The sequence below is a fragment of the Piliocolobus tephrosceles genome, chromosome 9 (assembly GCF_002776525.5).
Source record: "Piliocolobus tephrosceles isolate RC106 chromosome 9, ASM277652v3, whole genome shotgun sequence".
NCBI classification, from domain to species: Eukaryota; Metazoa; Chordata; class Mammalia; order Primates; family Cercopithecidae; genus Piliocolobus; species Piliocolobus tephrosceles.
The window spans coordinates 105,376,409-105,393,993 of NC_045442.1; the positions used below are offsets into that span (position 1 = coordinate 105,376,409).

The window sequence follows — 17,585 nt, forward strand, 5'->3', positions numbered from 1 at the left end:
GAGTGTCTTGTTCTCTACTGAATACTGAGACCTAACAAAATGGCTGGTGCAGAGTAAGAGATTACTATTTATAGAATAAATATATGACCAGATGGATAAACTTTAGTTCGGTAAACTTACGCACACACATACACCCACACACATAATAAAATGACAGAGGTCATCTTTTCACATGCTATGGAAGGTACCTCTTCAAAGTGTATCGTGCCTTCAGGGTTTAGAAACCAAGGAGTATGGGCAAGATGGCAGAATAGAAAGTTCCACTCATTGTCCCAGTCCCGCCCCCCACCAAGGACATCAAGTTAATAACTATGTACACAGAAAAAACCCACCTTCTTAAGAACCGAAAAACAGGTGACCACCCATAGTATCTGGTTGTAACTTCATATTACTGAAAGAGGCACTGAAGAGAGAGAGAGAGGAAAAAAGAAAAAAAAAAAAAACCATTCTGAATCACCTACACCACCCCTTCCCAACCCCGGCAGCCAATGGGTGGTGCCCAGAGCTTCTCTGGGTGCTGCAGGAGGGAGAACACAGCAATTGTGAGGCACTGAACTCAGTACTGTCCTGTTAGAGCAGAAAGGAAAAGTAGAGTAAACTCAACTGACGCCCACCCACAGAGGGAGCATTTAAACTCAGCCTAGCCAGAGAGGAACTGCCAATTCCAGCAGTCTGAACTTGAGTGCCTGCAAACCTCGCTACAGAGGTTTGCAGGTTTGCACTCTATGTATTCAAGTAAATTTGAAAAGCAACCTAGGCCATGAGGACTACGAATCATAAGCGAGTCCTAGTGCTGAACTAGGGCCCAGAGACAGTGAACTCGGGGGTCATGCAACCAACTGAGACACCAGCTGGGGCAGCCAAGGGAGTGCTGGCATCACCTGTCCCTTAGCCCCAGGCTGCACAGCTCAAGGCTCCAAAAGAAACCCCTCCCTTCCTCTTGAGGAGAGAAGAAGGCAGAGTGGAAAGGACTTTGTCTTGCATCTTGGGTACCAGGTCAGCCACAGCAGGATAAGACAGCAGTCAGAATCATGAGGCCCCCATTCCAGGCCCTAGCTCCCAGATGACATTTCTAAAGACACTCTGGGCCAGAAAGGAACCTGTTGCCATGAAGGAAAAGACCCAGGGCTGGCAGCGTTCATTGCCTGCTAACTAAAGAGCCCTCAGACCCTGAATAACTGGCAGCAATACCCAGGTACTACATCGAGGGCTTTGGGTAAGCCTCTGAGACTTGCTGGCTTCAGGTGATCAGCACATTGCCAGCTGTGGTGGCTCTGGGGCAAACTTCTTCCGCTTGAGAAAAGCAGAGGGAAAAGCAAAGGGGACTTTGTCTTGCACCTTAGGTGCCAACACCACAACAGGGGGGCAGAGCACCAGGAGGGCTCTTGGGATCTAGAATTCGATGACTTGATTCTTGGACAGCATTTGTGCACCTGCCCTGGGCCAGAGGGAGCCAACTGCCCTGAAGGGTGAGTCATAGGCCAGGCAGCATTCACCACAAGCTAAATGAGGAGCACTCGTGCCTTAAGAGAACATCAGAGGTAGCCTGGAAGTACTCCTCATGGTCTGGGGGGGTGGTGGCTACAGGGTGAGGCTCCTTTGCCTTTGGAAAGGTGAGAGAAGAGTGAGAAGGACTGTCTTTTGTGGTATGAGTGTCAGCTCAGCAACAATACAGTAGAACACCAGGTAGACTTCCAAGGTTTTTGACTCTAGTCTCTGACTCCCAGATGGCACTTCTGGGCCCACTTGGGGCTGGGGAGATCTCATATTCCTGAAGAGGACACAGGCCTGGCTGGCTTTGCCACCTGCTGATTGTAGAGTCCCAGGGCCTTGAGTAAACATAGGCAGTAGCCAGGGAGTGGTTACAGCAAGCCTTGGGTGAGACCCAGCACTGTGCTGGCTTCAGGTCTGACCCAGCACAGTCACAGTGATGGTGGCCATAGGAGTGTTGTGTCACTCCACTTTCAGCTTTAGGTGGCTCCGAAGAGAGACAGAGACTCTGTATGTTTGGGAGAAAAGGAACAGAACAAGAATCTCTGGCTAGTAATTCAGAGAATTCTCCTCGATTTTGTCCAAGACCATCAAGGCGGCAACTCTATGAGCCTGCAACGACCACAGCATTACTGAGACTGGGGTGCCCCCTAAAATAGACACGGATTAGATCACAATACCCAAAAAAGTCCTTTCAAATATCTGGAAAGCCTTCCCAAGAAGGATGGCTACAAATAAGCCCAGACAGTGAAGACTACAATAAAATACCTAACCCTTCAATGCCCAGATACCAAAGAACATCTACTAGCATCAGCACCATCCAGGAAAACACGACCTTACCAAATGAACTAAGTAAGGCACCAGGGACCAGTCCTGGAGAAACAGAGATATGTAACCTCTCAAACAGAGAATTCAAAATAGCTGTGTTGAGGAAACCCAAATAAATTCAAGATAACACAGAGAAGGAATTCAGAATTCTATTAGATAAATGAAATAAAGAGAATGAAATAATTTAAAAGAATCAAGCAGAAATTATGGAGCTGAAAAATGCAATTGGCACACTGAAGAATGCATCAGAGTCCTTTTATAACATACGGACCAAGCAGAAGAAAGAGTAAGTGAGCTTGAAGACAGGCTGTTTGAAAACATACGCTCAGAGGAGACAAAAGAAAAAAGAATAAAAAGCAATGAAACACACTCAAAAGAAAATAGCCTCAAAAGGGCAAATCTAAGAGCTATTGGCCTTAAAGAGAAGGTAGAGAAACAGGTGTAGAATGTTTATTCAAAGGAATAATAATAGAGAACTTCCTAAACCTAGAGAAAGATATCAATATTCAACTGCAAGAAGATTATAGAACACCAAGCAGATTTAAACCAAAGAAGACTACCTCAAGGCATTTAATAATCAGATTTCCAAATCAGGGACAAAGAAAGGATCCTAAAAGCAGCAACGGAAAAGAAATAAATAGCAAACAATGAGGTTCAATACCTCTGCCGGCAACTTTTCAGTGAAAACCTTATAGGCCAGGAGACAGCGGCATGACATATTTAAAGTGCTGAAGGAAAAAAAAAAATCTTTTACCCTGGAATAGTATATCCAGTGGAAATATCCTTCAAACATGAAGGAGAAATAAAGACTTTGCCAGACAAACAAAAGTTGAAGGATTTCATCAATACCAAACCCATCCTACATGAAATGCTAAAGGGAGTTCTTCAGTCAGAAAGAAAACAACATTAATAAGCCATAAATAATCATCTTATGGTACAAAACTTACTGGTAATAGTAGTACACAGAGAAACACAGAATATTATAACACTGTGACTGTGGTGTATAAACTACTCTTAGCCTATGTAGAAAGACCAAATGATGAACCAATCAAAAATAATGACTGCAACGACTTTTCAAAACATAGTCAGTACAATAAGACATAAATAGAAACAACAAAAAGTTAAAAAGCAGGGGACAAAGCTGAGTTTTTATTAGTTTTCTTTTCGCTTGTTTGTATATACAAAGTGTGATATGTTCATCTTAATTTCAATGAAACATATTAATGTACCAAATTCTGGATTCCAATAAAATACTAATAAAATACTAATAAAAACTGGGACTACCACCTAATAGACATTTTCTAATGTGTACTTTTGTAGTGTGTAAAATGTTCACATTCCTTTTCTAATGTGTAAACTAGAAGTATTTTAAAGGTATTATTGGCGTATAATATAATTGGCTCTTTTAGGTATGCAGTTTGATGTATTTTAGTAATTGTATATAATCATGTAACCAGTAAATCAAAATATAGAACACTTAGTTCACCCTAAAATGCTTTAAAAATCTAGGGAGAACACCATAACACACTAGTAATGCAATCAACAAGAAATCTATGATCACAGAAAAAATAACTTACAAGAAGAAATATTTTAATGTGTACCATAAAAATCTATTAATTTATTAAATAGCAAGACATCACTGGTCACCTCATATTTTCTTACCTCTGAAGTAACACTATAAAACGCGCATGCCTATTCAAAGAAGATGCTTTTTCCAGCACTGAAGTACAATTAGGAAAGACACATAAGAGTTACATATATTATTTATATATTTCCTAAGTTAGTACAGTACAAAAAAGTACATTTAGGCCATTTTTCTATCCTGCCCTTTAAACAAACAAAAAATGAAACAACTCTAGGTAATTGGCTGTCTGTTCTATTGCAAGTACACCAAATAATAGCCTTTTATATGAGAGCTGGGAATGGTGGTTCCAGCCTTAAGAACATAAAAGGAATCACACTGTGACTCTGCTACTCCACTGCAATTGTGAACTGCCAAATGAAAGAAGGAACAATTCTGTGCTATCTAAGGAACTCAGCAGCCCAGCTTCTCAATCCTGCCCTGTTTCTTCTGACCGCTCACAAATATACCCTGCAAAGGCTTTATATTCCCTCTGTGTACATGTTATCTCCAGGGCAGTAGCATTAAAGAGTTAATAGCTGAACAAACAGAAAGCTCACATTCATTATTACTTATCTTCTTTCTATCAATTTCCTTTCCTCAAGGCAGGCCTGATATTACTAACTAGATGTAAGTATAAAACCAGAATAACCAATAATGAACGACACATGAAAGTAGTATTTATGTCTATAAAAACGACTCTGATGACCGAAAATGTGCATTTGAGAGGCTTTATGACTATTTACTGAATTTTCATGCTTTGAAATACCACCTATAATTGGCAGTCTTTAGTCTCCTGAAAAGGATATAATTTCAAAGAGAAAAATTGCTATAATTGGGGAGCAATAAGAAAAAGCAATGTCACTATTAAGAATGAACAAATCAGGACCAATTCAAATGAATAATAGAATGCGGTCTGTAGCAACACTGTGAAAGGAGCAATTATAGCTAAGATTGGATTATGAGGGAAAGGGCCTTTTAACAGAAAGATGTCCTAACTCTGAATTTTGGATTCATTATGGCTGAAGGCACGCTAAGCAAACAGCTCCTGAGAGAGAAGCCCAGATTTCCTTACCTACTTAAAACCTGGTTGTTTATCCAACCAAGAAGGGAAAAATTACAATTACATCTCAGTTCTCCCCTTTGTGTCCATCAATAGCAAATGCCTTATATGAGACTGATTTAACTCAATTCTGATTCTGTTTTACAGTCTCCCAGTTCAGGCAGGAAGCATCTGAAGAATCATAGCCCAGCCCTCATCTTCCCAGCTCCCCTCCACCCTTGATACTGATCCCCAACAGTAGATATCAGGAGTAAAAGGCAGTACAAAGTCAAAAGAGGTATTTAAATTTCACTAACAAGTCAGTCAAGAGATGTGATAGCTACAGGCAGAAAGGAATACACATAAGGTATTTCAAAATGAGGCATAGATAGAAACAAACAGAAAACACTGGTTCTCTCTTTATGTCTATATCATTGGGAAAACCTAAAATATTGAATGACAACAAAAGTCCCCATAGATGTTCTATAAAAAACTAAATTAGTTTCTACAGCATAAAACTTCATTCAAGTGTATAACTTAGTGCCCTTTTACTAAACCTGGGTACCATTTCGATTCTAAAAATAAACATGCAGAGAATTAAGATGAAAATAACTCCTAAACAGAGCCTTGTAATATCATTCATGCTCAAAAACTTCTAAAATAACAAAATGAAAGTAAAATAAAGAAAAGAGAAAAATCATATCAAAAAGCAAAAGAAACAATTTTTAAATTGTAACTAGAGAAAACAGACTGCCGAGCAAGATTTGGCACATTATTGTTCTTAGGATTTCAATTATTCTGGATTGAAATATAAGTAAAATGGTTTTTCATTGTGAAAAGCATCTCGCAGGGGTTTCTCTAGGCTAGTATGGCCATTCACACACACCAGGCTTAGAATGAGGACAGTCACTTATTGCTCTAATACATCCCCTCCAGTACACACCTTCTGTATGTAGATTCACATTAAAAGCCTAGCACCGTTAACATGACTCTCGGGGTAACATCACAGCCACTGCCCCTCTTTTGGTATCCTCATGCAAAATAATTTAAATGGACTTTATTACAATAAGAGGTATAATTAGCAGTCATGTTATAGTACAAAGCATTGATGCCACAAGCCAGTTTTCTGAAAGTGCCTCTAAAGCAACACCTGCACCATTCATGTTTATAAATCAGGTAATTGTACATCTAGCCACTTATGTGTATATGTGATTAGTCTAATTTACATATGCAAATCAATTATCTTATATACAGTTTGCCAACTTCTTGCTTTCCTTAGACTTTTTTTTTTCCCCCACTTTGTAAGTTCAAGTAGATCAGATTTTGGATATACCATTTTATTAAACTAAATTTATTTTTTTTCCTAAGCCATTTAGAGCTATTTCCAATGTCTCTATCTGATAATAAATCATAAGGACAAAATTCAAAGAAATTGTAACGACTCTACTGATTCATTATATCTGGATGCTACTTTACTTATACAATATTCCCAAAACATTTTAATCAATCCAACTCATTTTAATCAATCTGCTCTCTCAAAAAACATTTAACTAATATTGGGGGTTTCCAACTGTCTCCTAATTCCAGGTGATAATACTGAGAAATGCCAAGATATTAGAATAGGGATTTAATAGGCATTATGACAATGAATGATCTGATTCAATATTTTTAAGCTCTGGGAAAAGATTTATACTTTATTTTGTTGTCCACTTAGGCCTATATTAGATAGAATACCTGAATCTCCACTTAAACGCACATCTGCCAATGACTCTATACATGGAAGAAAAATTAAAAATGCATTATTGAAAATGTTTTGAAGGATATAAACAAATTATATTCAAGGTTACATCAAGGATTTTGTATAGCAGTACTTCTCAAATATGCAAACACAAACAAGAATTAAACTCTAAAATTATCCATTAATGTAAGGCAAAATGGTTTAGGTTGATAGTTTACATTCTATTACTTGGTAACTACCTTTAGATGAGTAAAAGTTTAGCTTTGCTTTTATATGTGATTTCGCTAAAAATACAAAGCTATCTTAAACTAGAGAAATAAAAAATGCAGTTGACCCTTAAACAACAAGGGTTTTAACTGTGTGGGTTCACTTATATGTTAATTTTCTTCCACCTGCACCACCCCTGAGACAGCAAGACCAACCACTCCTATTCTTCCTCCGCCTGAGACTATTCAATGTGAAGATGATGAGGATGAAGATGATGATCCACTTCCACTTAATGAACAGTAAAAATATTTGCTCTTCCTCATGATTTTCTTAATAACATTTTCTTTTCTATAGCTTATTTTATTGTAAGAATATAGTATATAATACCTATGACATAAAACTATGCATTAATTGACTATGTCATCAGTAAGGCTTCAGGTCAACAGTAAGCTATTAGTAGTTAAGTTTTAGGGGGTGTCAAAATTTATACTTCGATTTTTCAGTGCATGGGAGATTGTCATCCCTAAATAAATTAAAAGTTAGGGTCAACTGTAATATTGAAATCATAGATAAATTGTCTATTTTTAAAGGACACACATGGCTATTTAATTTTGTAAAATAATATATAGCATCAGATGATGAAAGATTTTTGAAAATACTTTTTTACATTTTGAAAGGCTCCAGACCATAAAGGTGGCAGATGAAATATAAAAATTTATTTCCTCTTACTCATGAATCTCCATTAAAATGCTACTAAAGGAATAAAATATTATAACCACAAAGAAAAAAGGAAAGCACTGAGCAAAAAAATTCAATAAATTTTGCAATATGGAAAGCAGATAAGCAAGTGGTAACTGATTGAGCAATGAAGAGGAAGCCACAAACTAAGATACTTTGTGTGGTTCTTTTGCAGTCACCTGAACAGATTAACCCAGACAGTGCTAGGGAATAGTAGAGGTGGAGAAGCAGTTTAGAGGAGCAGGGCAGAAAGCAAGCGGTCATTTGGAAGTCTGTAATCAAAGGACTCGAAACCCTCTTATCACATATACAAAATATCAACATTCAGAAGCCTGCCTGAGCAGTACACACACACACACACACACACACACACACACACACACAGGTTAAGAGACTCGAAATTTTGTTTCCTGCTGACACTGAACTGGAGGGATTCAAGATTTGGTGGCATCAGCAAAATGGGTAATCTGGGAGAGGCACAAATTACTACATGATGTGCCAAAGAAAGAAAGAAACTTGGAAAGAGGAGGCCAAGGGATTTAGGAACCAGTGGTTCCATCAAGGTGGGCATCAGAGAGATATCAAAGAGGTCAGACACATGGCAGGTCTCCAAACAAGAGTGGGAAGGTGAAGAGCTCCAAAAGTGTAATGAACAATATTGCCAAAATTAAGAACATGGATTTCTAAATGAGGCAGTATAGAAGCTCAGCCATACTTTTCTAGATACAGCAATCACAACACATAAAAAGTGTGGACCTGCTCAGGAGAAGGTGGCACCACCAAACTGGATCTATGTTTTCATTGCTTTATCTTATCAACCCTTCGAAACGATCTTTTTTTTTATTATTCAAGTGAATGTATTTCCTTTGAAAAACATAACAATGATTAAAACTATCTGAAGTTACATTAAGTAAAAATATAGGATAATTTCATAAGTAATATTGTCAAAAAATTGAAACATACAAAAAACATACACTCCTATTCAACATAGTATTGGAAGTCCTAGCCAAAGCAATCAAGCAACAGAAAGAAATAAAGGGCATCCAAATAGAAAGAAAGGAAGGCAAACAATCCCTGTTTGCAGACGACATGATTCTATATCTAGAAAACTCCATTGTCTCAGCCCCAAAACTTCTTAAGCTGATAAACAACTTCAGCAAGATCTCAAGATACAAAATCAATGTACAAAAATCACTAGCATTCCTATACACGAAAAACAGTTAAACTGAGAACCAAATAAAAAACAATCCCATTCACAATTGCCACAAAATGAATAAAATACCTAGAAATACAGCTAACCAGGAAGGTGAAAGATCTCCACAATGAAAGCTGCAAAATACTGCTCAAAGAAATCATATGACACAAACAAATGGAAAAACATTCCATGCTCACGGATAGGAAGAATCAATATCATTTAAACGGCCATGCTTCCCCAAAGCAATTTATAGATTCAATGCTATTCTTATCAAACTACCAATGACATTCTTCACAGAACTAGAAAAAAAACTATTTTAAAATTCATGTGGAACCAAAAAGGAATCTAAATAGCCAAGGTAATCCTAAGCAGAAAAACAAAGCTGGAAGCATTACACTACCCAACTTCAAACTATACTACAGGGCTACAATAAACAAAACAGCATGGTACTGGTACAAAAACAGATACACAGACCAATGGAACAGAATAGAAAGCCCAGAAATAAGTCCACACACTTAAAACTATCTGATCTTTGACAAAGCTGACAAAAACAACCAATGGGGAAAGGATTCTCTATTCAATAAATGGTGCTGGGACAACTGGCTAGCCATATGCAGAAGACTGAAACAGAACCCCTTCCTTACACTATATACAAAAATCAACTCAAGATGGATTAAAGATTTAACTGTAAAACCCAAAACTATAAAAACTTTGGAAGACAACCTAGGCAATATCATCCATTCTGGACACAGGAACCAGCACAGATTTCATGATGAAGACTCCAAAAGCAGTATCAACAAAAGCAAAACTTGACAAATGAAATCTTATTAAACTAAAGAGCTTCTGTACAGCAAAAGAAATCATCAACAGAGTAAACAGTCAGCCTACACAGAATAGGAAAAGATGTTTGCAAACTATGCATCTGACAAAGGTCTAATATCCAGCATCTGTAAGGAACTTACGTTTAGAAGGGAAAAACAAACAACCTTATTAAAAAGTGGGCAAAGAACATGAACAGATTCTTTTCAAAAGAAGACATACATGTAGCCAATAGCATGTGAAAAAAGCTCAACATCACTGATCACTAGAGAAATGAAAATCAAAACCGCAATGAGACACCATCTCACACCAGTCAGAATGGCTATTTTTAAAAAGTCAAAAAATAACAGGTATTGGTGAGGTTTCAGAGAAAAGAGAATGCTTATATGCTGCTGATGGGAGTGTAAATTAGTTTAGCCATTGTGGAAAACAGTGTGATGATTCCTCAAAGAACTAAAAACAGAACTACCATTCAACCCAGCTATCTATTGCATTACTGGGTATATACCCAAAGAAATAGAAATTGTTCTACCACAAAGGCACAGGCACATGTATGTTCACTGCAGCACTATTCACAACAGCAAAAACATGAAATCAACCTACATGCCCATATTAGTCCATTTTCACACTGCTGATAAAGACATACCTAAGACTGGACAATTTACAAAAGAAAGAGGTTTAATGGACTTACAGTTCCACATGGCTGGGGAGGTCTCACAATCATGGTGGAAGGCAAGGGGGAGCAAGTCACATCTTACATGGATGGCAGCAGGCAAGGAGAGAGCTTGCACAGGGAAACGCCCCCTTATAAAATCATCAGATCTCATCAGACTTATTCACCATCATGAGACATCATAGGAAAGACCTGCCCCCATGATTCAATTACCTCCCACTGGGTCCCTTCTGCAACACATGGGAATTTAACATGAGGTTTGGGTGGGGACACAGCAAAACCACATCAATACCTATCAATGGCAGACTGAATAAAGAAAATGTGGTACACATACACCATGGAATACTATGCAGCCATATAAAAGACTGAGATCATGTCCTTTGCAGGAACATGATTGGAGCCAGAGGCCATTATCCTTAGCAAACTATCACAGGAACAGAAAATCAAATGTCACATGTTCTCACCTATAAGTGGAGCTAAATCATGAGAACACATGGACACAAAGAGAGAAACAACAGATACTTGATGGTAGAGGGTGGGAAGATGGTGAGGATCAGGAAAAATAACTAATGGGAACTAGGTTTAACACCTTGGTGATGAAATAATCTGTACAACAAATCCCTGTGACACAAGTTTACCTATATAACAAACCTGCAAATGTACTCCTGAACTTAAAATATTTTTAAAGAAAAAAACATACAAAAAATGAAGCAAATATGTTAAATATTAAGAATTTTTTATAGGTTCAAACATTTTCCACAATGATCATCTATGATTTGTAGAATCATTTAAAAACCATAATGGAGGCCAGGCACAGTGTCTCACACCTGTAATCCCAGCACTTTGGGAGGTCGAGGCAGGTGGATTACTTGAGACCAGGAGTTTGAGACCAGCCTGGCCAACACGGTGAAACACTGTCTCTACTAAAAATACAAAAATAAAAATATTAGCTGGGCATGGTGGCATGTGACTGTAATCCCAGCTACTCGGGAGACTGAGGCTCGAGAAACGCTTGAACTCAGGAGGCGAAGGTTGCAGTGAATTAAGATTGTGCCACTGCACTCCAGCCCAGGCAACACAGCAAGACTCCATTTCAAAAAAAAAAAACATAGTAGAAAAATATGAATATAAAGTCTTAATATAATTTATTTATGATTATTGTTCCTATTACACTTTGGCTATGTCCCCTCCAAAATTCATACGTTGAAACTTAATGGTGAATGTGATATTATTAAGAGGTGGGACCTTTAAGAGGTAATCAAGCCATAAGGGCTTCTTCCTCATAAATGGGGTTTTAAGATCCTTAATAAAAAGAGGCTCCACACAGTGTTGGGCTCTCTTGCCTTCTGCCCTCTGCCATGTGAGAACACAGCATTTCTTCTTTCCAGGGCATGTAGCAACAAGGTGCCATCTTGGAAGTAAACAGGCCTCACCAGAGAAGTAAACCTGCTGGTTCCTGGATCTTGGACTTCCAGCCTCCAAAACTGTGAGGAATAAATTTCTGTTCTTTATGAGTTACCCAGTGTGTGGATTTTTGTTATAGCGGCACAAATAGACTAAGACAATGCCACTTCAGGAAAAGCAATGGAACATTCAAAAAGAAATAAAATACTCAAATGCTAATAAAACAATGATGAACACAATAAATATATGCTGTTATAGTTGTCAAATAAAGGTATCTACTGTCCCTGAATTTGATAAAAGTGATTTTTAAAAATTCTAATAGATTTTATTAGAAATAATGTTTACTGCACTTGAATAATGTTCAATGAAAATCAGAAAAACAGAATTTTTCTGGAACTGACAATCACCTTAGTGTGGGACCTGCTAGTACTCCTGCCTTAGAGGATTGCTCCAGTGTAAGAAAAACTACTCTCAGGACTGGAAAGGGCAGACTCTACAAATTCCCTTTAGCAACTTATTCAGTATCAACACCATTTGAAGTAAGTTTTCTTCCCTGTAAATATAAATACCTGGTTCTGTAGCTCAAGTCATTAGCATTCAATAAAGACAGAAAAAGAAAATTATAGCTCACTATTTTTACCTAATGAAGCCTCACTTAACATTAATTTTCTTATATCGTAGCACCTGGCACAGAGGTTCATCACACGTTAACGAAACAAAATATGGATGAATAAATAAATATTATAATGAAATCCCTTTTAATTTTTTTTTCCTATGGGAAAAATAATCTCAGTTTCTTTAGTCTTTTATTGTGGACTAATTTCCTTTTAACATTTACTAGTCTTTGTGGCTTTCCTTCAATTTTTTGATGTTTCTTAAGACAGCAAGGCCAAAACTAGGCACAACATTCATGGCTGGTCAGGAACTTACCAGAATTGTTTTTATGATATCAATGTTACATAAATAGTATAATAAGTCATTTCAGAACCATACTCTAAGTTTCCACCCATACAAATAATGCTGAAACACTTACCTCAAGAACCAACCACAGCTTGTCTCCATTTACTTTATCCTTCTTAAAGTATATCCCATAGAATCTGACCACATTACGGTGGTCAGAAAGTGCTTTTAAGATGTTATACTCTGCTTCAATCTCTTCATCAATATCCTAGTTTCAAAAAGTCATAAGAATAGAACTGTGAGAAAAACATAAGTAATGTCAAAGAAACAGATTATAGAATACCAAATATAGAATTTGATTATGTCAAGGTCATAATAGTCTTTACTGTGCTTAGTATTATGTACTGTAATTTCTCATTACATTATTTAAGGGGAGAGATTGTGATTTTCATTATAATCAAGTGAATCTCAAGTTATATCAATTTCATCAAATTTTAAAATGGATAAATAAAATGTTATTTTTATATGCAATTATAAGTAAACATCTATGGAGAGCTACTCCAGATGATTTTGCTTTTTTGTATTATTAACTTTGTTACAATGGCAAAGCTATCGATCTGAAATAGTAAATTTTAAGACTGGAAATCTGGTTCATTTTGTTTCTTTGGAAAACAGGACATTTAGAAGCTATCCAAAACTCAGTCATACAAACAATAAATTCCCACTTTTCCAAAAAACTCAAATAGAGTTAAGTTATAAAAGATTGCTCAAAACCTTTAATGATCTAAAGGTCCATTCAGCAAAAGAAGAACAGGTTGCTATCTTATCAATAAGAATGAAAGACAGCCACTTAGTCATATTTCTAGAAAATCATATATACATACGAAACAATTCACAGAGTAATAAATAAGGGAAAGCTTTATTAATATTGATTTTACAGTGACATTTAATGCTTATGTTATTTTATTATAGAATCATGGAATCACAGAGGTAGAAATTTAAATCTGAACTCTAATTTTAGAGGCATAAAGTTAAGCCCTGAGAAGCTGGAGTCAGAGCTGGTTAGTGTAAAATCCAGATAAAGACTCCAAGTCTGCTACGTTCTCATCTTACTGATTCAACTCCTCTCTTGAAAATAAAATGACTGATTAAAAATACGTAATGGTAAGACTCCTTTAATTTAAAATAAGCAAATCTTTTCAAGATGTCTGGATGCATTTAAATTTATTTAAGATTATAATCTCTTGGTTATAAATATTTTTTATTTGACTTGTGACAAGATGAAAGAAGAGTACGGCCGGGCGCGGTGGCTCAAGCCTGTAATCCCAGCACTTTGGGAGGCCAACACGGGTGGATCACGAGGTCAGGAGATCGAGACCATCCTGGCTAACACGGTGAAACCCCGTTTCTACTAAAAAAATACAAAAAACTAGCCGGGCGAAGTGGCGGGCACCTGTAGTCCCAGCTACTCGGGAGGCTGAGGCAGGAGAATGGCGTAAACCCAGGAGGTGGAGCTTGCAGTGAGCTGAGATCCGGCCACTGCACTCCAGCCCGGGTGACAGAGCGAGACTCCGTCTCAAAAAAAAAAAGAAAAGAAAAATATATATGTACTGTTGCAAGAATGAAAGCAAAAGGATAAATTAAGTATAATAGTTATAAAATCAGTATTTCATTAAATAGTACTAAATATGACTTATAAGGTTTGTAGGTATACCACACATGAGTCAATTATGAAAGAATAGTGGTTACATGGATTATAAGCCATTTGTTCTCCATTAAGAAGGAAGGGAAAGAGATACACCATGGGCCAGACAATGGTATTGGACTGAATTTCTTTCTCTTGCTGTCACATACCTGAATCCCTAATGCAAAGGCTAGAGGAAAGAGAGGTATAGTCACTTTGGTAGAACTTAATTTGTACCTCTGTTCCTTCAGTTTAAATGCTTAGAAGTTTCCAAGAGAATGTGAAGACATTCAGCAACAGTTAAGCCTGGGCATACTGAGTCTGATTTTTTTTTCCTCCAGTGTATTTAATTTATTACTTTAAAATACACCTCCCCTACCTTTCTCCTCTGCTCAAAATAATATGGAGGAGTGTAGTTATAATGGGTTTAGCAGAAATAAACTATCAAAAAAAAAGGAACAGCAACCCTAAGATGAACAAGACCTTTTGCAGCATCTCACAAGTAGTAGATGAGCTGTAACAAGGACCTAGGACTCTGATGCCCTCTCTATACACATTTCACCATTTTCATCATGCCATGCTCCCATCATGTGTGCAAGATGGAGAAGTTGCTTTCAGTAGATGTTTGAGGAGCATCTGATGACTAAGCTCATTCTTGCTCTCGCATGTGCTATGGGAGACAAAGGTGTCTACCAGCAACCTGAAGATATTCGGAAACTGCCAGCTCTCATTACCAGAAAATAGAATCTCAGTAGTCTCATGCTCTTAAAACAGAAAAAAGGTTTGGCCGTTTTGCTTATTACAATTGCTACTTTAAAAAAAAAAAAAAAAAAAGCAAATGGGGGCCCCTACTGTGGCCTCCTGAAAGCAGAGACCAGCAGAGTTGAACATGAAATTTAATTCTTCACAATAAGAACTTTGCCCTGATTATAAATCCACACCATGTTTGCTTTGGAAACATTTAAGCAAACCTGAAAATTAATTTTCCTTCTCTGAAATAAATTTAATTTTAAAAAGTCTTTTTTAGTTTGGCCTAAGAGAAATATTTCCTGAAGCCTAAATAAACACAGGACGAAAAGAAGATATGGTTAAGATGCCATTTTAGGATTACTTCTAGACCGCTGAGTTTGTATCTTTACAATTTTTCATGTCTAAAATAACATTGAGTCAACTTCAATAACATTGTCGATTGAGAACTGCATTTTTTGTGTGCTTATGCAATTATTCATCAAGTACTTATTGTGCCTATTACACATACTAAGCACAGAAACTTGGAAAAGCAAATAAGTAGATTTTTCCTTCACCTTTATCTTCAAATTGTAACCTGTTTTAGACTGCTACTGTGATGAATAAATCAAGATAAAATACTTACAGTCTTTTTAAGTGTTTCATACAGATAAAAATAAAGCTAATTAGAAGGAAAAAATATGACTTACGTGAATTGGATCAAGAATTTTGACTGCTGCTTTTTGGCCATTTTTCTTATTCAGTACTTTAAAAACTTTCCCGTAAGTTCCTTTGCCAATTGTCTCAGTGATTTCCCATGTATCAGAAGGATCAGGAAAGTTATCAAAGATGATTGTTTTTCCAATTAATGGAAACATCTCAAAGGTTTAAATACCTGGAGATAAGAAGTACAGTTTCATCTACATTTGATTGAGGATATCAAATGGCACACACAAACCCATGGGAAATTAGCGAATATTTTCACTGATATGGTAGAAAATATTCAATAGTAACCAAACATATTTCAGAGTCATAGGAAATTTGAATTTTAATTCTCATTTGCAAACATTAATATGAATTTAATAATGCTTTGTAAACAGGGCTTTATTTCTATGTCCAATCTAGTCTCTTATTAATTGCTGTTAATTCTTTTTAGATTAAAATAAGAGACATTTATGTAACTTTGATTTTCTTCTTTATACTCCGGTATCACAACAAATCAAATAATTTTAGAATGAACCTTAGAGAAGATAAAATTCAACTTCCTCATTTAAGCAGATCTTGCATTTTATAAGTGATCATGTTTTGTGTCACTTCTCTATGCAAAACTCAACAATGGGTACTCTACATGGCTTTTAGGATGAAATTTCCTTAACATAACCTACCAAATTCTTTAAAATATGGCCTTTGCTTAATGTTCCAGCCTCTTCTCTCATCACTATGATTCAGCTACTCTGGATACCTCAAGGCATTTCTTTCTTAAGGACCTTAATACACACTATTCCTGACCCCATCTGCCTGTGGCTTCTTTGCTAAATTGCAAAACCTACTTATCTTTCAGATCTCAGCGTAGATACCACTTCATACAAGTGTGACTACTCTCCACTCCATCTGGGTTGCATGTCCCACCTCAGTACTCCAGCAGCACTCTGCACTGCTGTTATCTGACATCATTACTGTATGCCCAGCAACTGCAAGGGCTGAAATGATAGACCGATTAATTAAAGAATACGGTCAACGAGGTCATTTACTGATATCATTATCAATATTATCAATAATATCAGTATCTGATATCATCACTGGTACCATTATTGTGATTGTAAATTAGATAGCATTTATGTATCTGATGTCATCACTGTATGTCCAACACCTGGCACACTGCTGAAATAATTGATTTGCCAGTTAATTAAAAGAATAGGTCAATGAGATCAAGTGACTTTATAAAGGACATTTTACATTTTTTTGACTTCCAAGTGATGCTCTTTTCTATATTCTCCCTATATTATATTACGCCATTTCTATAAAACTACAAAAAAGGGTGAGAATAATAAAAGAAAGGAAAGTGCTCTTAGCACTTCTGGTAGCCCTTACATTATTTCAATTATCTATATAAACCACACTCTTTTCAATATATATCAATATTCCATATTAGCCCATGAAATTCACTTGTCTGGCCACACTCACAACTTTCAGCTTTATTCACATCACCAATCCACTGATCCTCAACTTTCTTTAAGCCTATCAGCCCTCTTAATTTTTCACTCCCTACTCATTTCTCCTTCCCCAGGATAGACTCTAAAGCCTTGTATTATTGTGACATCTTTACAAAGGCCCTAAACACTCTTGTTCCTCCCTTTTTCCATCATATTCTCCTGGAGGGTGAAAACAACTCTGGTTAAATACTACATCTTCTTCACATCTGTGCCCATAACTGAGAAAACAATACAACCATGTTGACTAGTTTCACCTAAAATTGAGGATAAGGAACTGACAATTACACTATCAACTCTGCCCAGCAA

General features: G+C 36.8%; 1 protein-coding gene across 1 annotated transcript in view; it reads right to left on the bottom strand.

Annotated features, from left to right (window-relative positions):
* MYO3A (myosin IIIA) overlaps positions 1–17,585 on the bottom strand; it is a 263,818-nt gene that overhangs the window by 230,294 nt on the left and 15,939 nt on the right. Inside the window, exons 3-4 of the mRNA XM_023194848.2 lie at positions 15,777–15,961; positions 12,790–12,924 (exon numbers count right to left, since the gene is read on the bottom strand). Coding sequence (XP_023050616.1) covers positions 12,790–12,924; positions 15,777–15,944 — 303 coding nt within the window. The 5' untranslated portion in view covers positions 15,945–15,961. The remainder of the gene's footprint in view (positions 1–12,789; positions 12,925–15,776; positions 15,962–17,585) is intronic.